Source organism: Pelodiscus sinensis, chromosome 1, assembly GCF_052426305.1.
Source record: "Pelodiscus sinensis isolate ZL-2025 chromosome 1, ASM5242630v1, whole genome shotgun sequence".
In the NCBI taxonomy this organism is placed as follows: Eukaryota; Metazoa; Chordata; order Testudines; family Trionychidae; genus Pelodiscus; species Pelodiscus sinensis.
The window spans coordinates 357651156-357653030 of NC_143052.1; the positions used below are offsets into that span (position 1 = coordinate 357651156).

Here is a 1875-nt window from a genome sequence, read left to right on the forward strand (position 1 = left end):
AGAATGTCTTGCTTGTACCGGATGAAGGCCTCGGATCACAATCTGAATTTAAGGGTCAATATAACTGTTCTCTAGAAAGCCCTGAAAGGGGACTGGGACTTCAGAAGTGACCAAGTGCTGGGAAGGGACGTTTCTGCTCCATTTGGCATGAGGGCTAGGAGAGGGCATGACAGAGAGCTAGGGGTGGCAAATGGGCTAGAAACTGGGTCGCTGTATCTGTGACCAGACACCCAACCAAACCTTGAGATTGGGTCTGGTCAGACCAATGGGAACCCTTTCTGGCTTGGGGGAACGGGGCAGAAGGACGTGAGAAGGGGGAGATAGTGTGGAGTTGATGAGCCAAATGGGCATGAGAGAGCACATGCTGAGTAACAAGGGGCAGTGATCTGGGCATGAGGGGGCATAACAGGGCACACGTCTGTTCGGACTGCAGCAGAGGGGACAGGGAGGGTCTTAGCAGTATGTCACATGGCCCCTCACACGATGAGGCTCTGATCTCGCAAGGCTGGTGGGAAGGGCTGAGGTGGGTTTTTATAGGTAGGGGTGAATCATATGGATCCCTGGACTTACTGGTGCTGATGTTGCCTCCACGGACCTTTCTCTTCAGCCACTGACCCATCATGTGGGACTCTAGGCTGGCTTGAGGCCCAGGTTGTAGAGCAATCTCTGGCGGATCCCCGGGGTTCTCACCCCATAGATGATGGGGTTCATCATGGGTGGGAAGAGCAGGTAAATGTTGGCGATGAGGATGTGGACATGAGGCTCCACGTGGCCAAAGCGGTGGGAGAGGAAGGAAAAGGTTGCAGGGGTGTAGAACACCAGCATGATGCAGATGTGGGAGCTGCAGGTGCTGAGGGACTTGCGCCGGGCCTCCTTGGAAGGCAGGCTGAAGACAGCCCGGAGGATCAGGATGTAGGACAGGACAATGAGAATGAAATCTACCCCTGCCGATAGAAATGCCACGAGCAAGCTAGAAGCTCTCATGGCCGCTGTGTCCACACAGGCCAGTTTCACCAAGGCCATGAACTCACAATAGGTGTGAGAAATGACATGGGTCCCACAATATGGGAGCTGCTTCAGCAGGAATGGGTGTGGGCCGAGTAACACGGCCCCCCTCAGCACAATGCCCAGCCCTATCTTGGCTATGGCCTGATGGGTCAGGACGGCCGAGTGTCGCAGCGGGTTACAGATGGCGACGTAGCGATCGAAGGCCATGGCCAGCATGAACCCGGACTCCATGCTACTAACAGCATGAATCAAAAAAATCTGCGCCAGGCAACCGTCAATATGAATGTCCTGGTCCCCGAACCAGAAAATGCAGAGGGTTTTGGGCACGGTGGTGGTGCAGATGACCAGGTCGGCGAATGCCAGCATGGCGAGGAAAAGGTACATGGGCTCATGGAGGCTCGGCTCAGATTTGATCACAGCCAGGAGGAGGCTGTTCCCCATGACAGACAGGATGTAGACGGAGCAGAAGGGGATGGAGATCCAGACGTGGGCTTCCTCTAGCCCTGGGATGCCGAGGAGGATGAAGGTGGTGGAGTGAGGTGTGGTCCAGTTGGAAGTGGCCATGGTGAGACCGGTGGGGTGTGTTCAGTTCTACGGCATGGCTGCTTCCTGCTCCTGTAATGGATCATTAAACAATCATTCACTGTGTGATGGGAATGGAGCAGTTTGTACATCCATCCCATGCTAATGCCGTGGGGAAAATGTGATGCAAATCACCTATTTTGGGGACCTGCAATGCAGCCATTTCACCCTTGTGAGAGAGGTCTGAGCTGTAAGCACGGGCAAGGCAGCATGTCACAGCGGTGGTTCTTTTTCCCTACCCTCCACTAACTATGTGCACCACAGCCTCTCCATGCCAAACCTGCT

General features: G+C 54.7%; 1 protein-coding gene across 1 annotated transcript; it reads right to left on the minus strand.

The window, feature by feature from the left end:
* Positions 1-630: 630 nt before the first annotated feature.
* LOC102452283 (olfactory receptor 52D1-like) lies at positions 631-1588 on the minus strand. The gene has a single exon (XM_075923254.2). It carries the CDS (start codon positions 1570-1572, stop codon positions 631-633), a length of 942 nt encoding a protein of 313 aa, XP_075779369.2. The 5' UTR covers positions 1573-1588.
* Between the last annotated feature and the right edge of the window lie 287 nt (positions 1589-1875).

Bases quoted from the DNA above. Each gene is read 5' to 3' on its own strand.
- LOC102452283 (XM_075923254.2), bottom strand. From the start codon at position 1,572: ATGGCCACTTCCAACTGGACCACACCTCACTCCACCACCTTCATCCTC.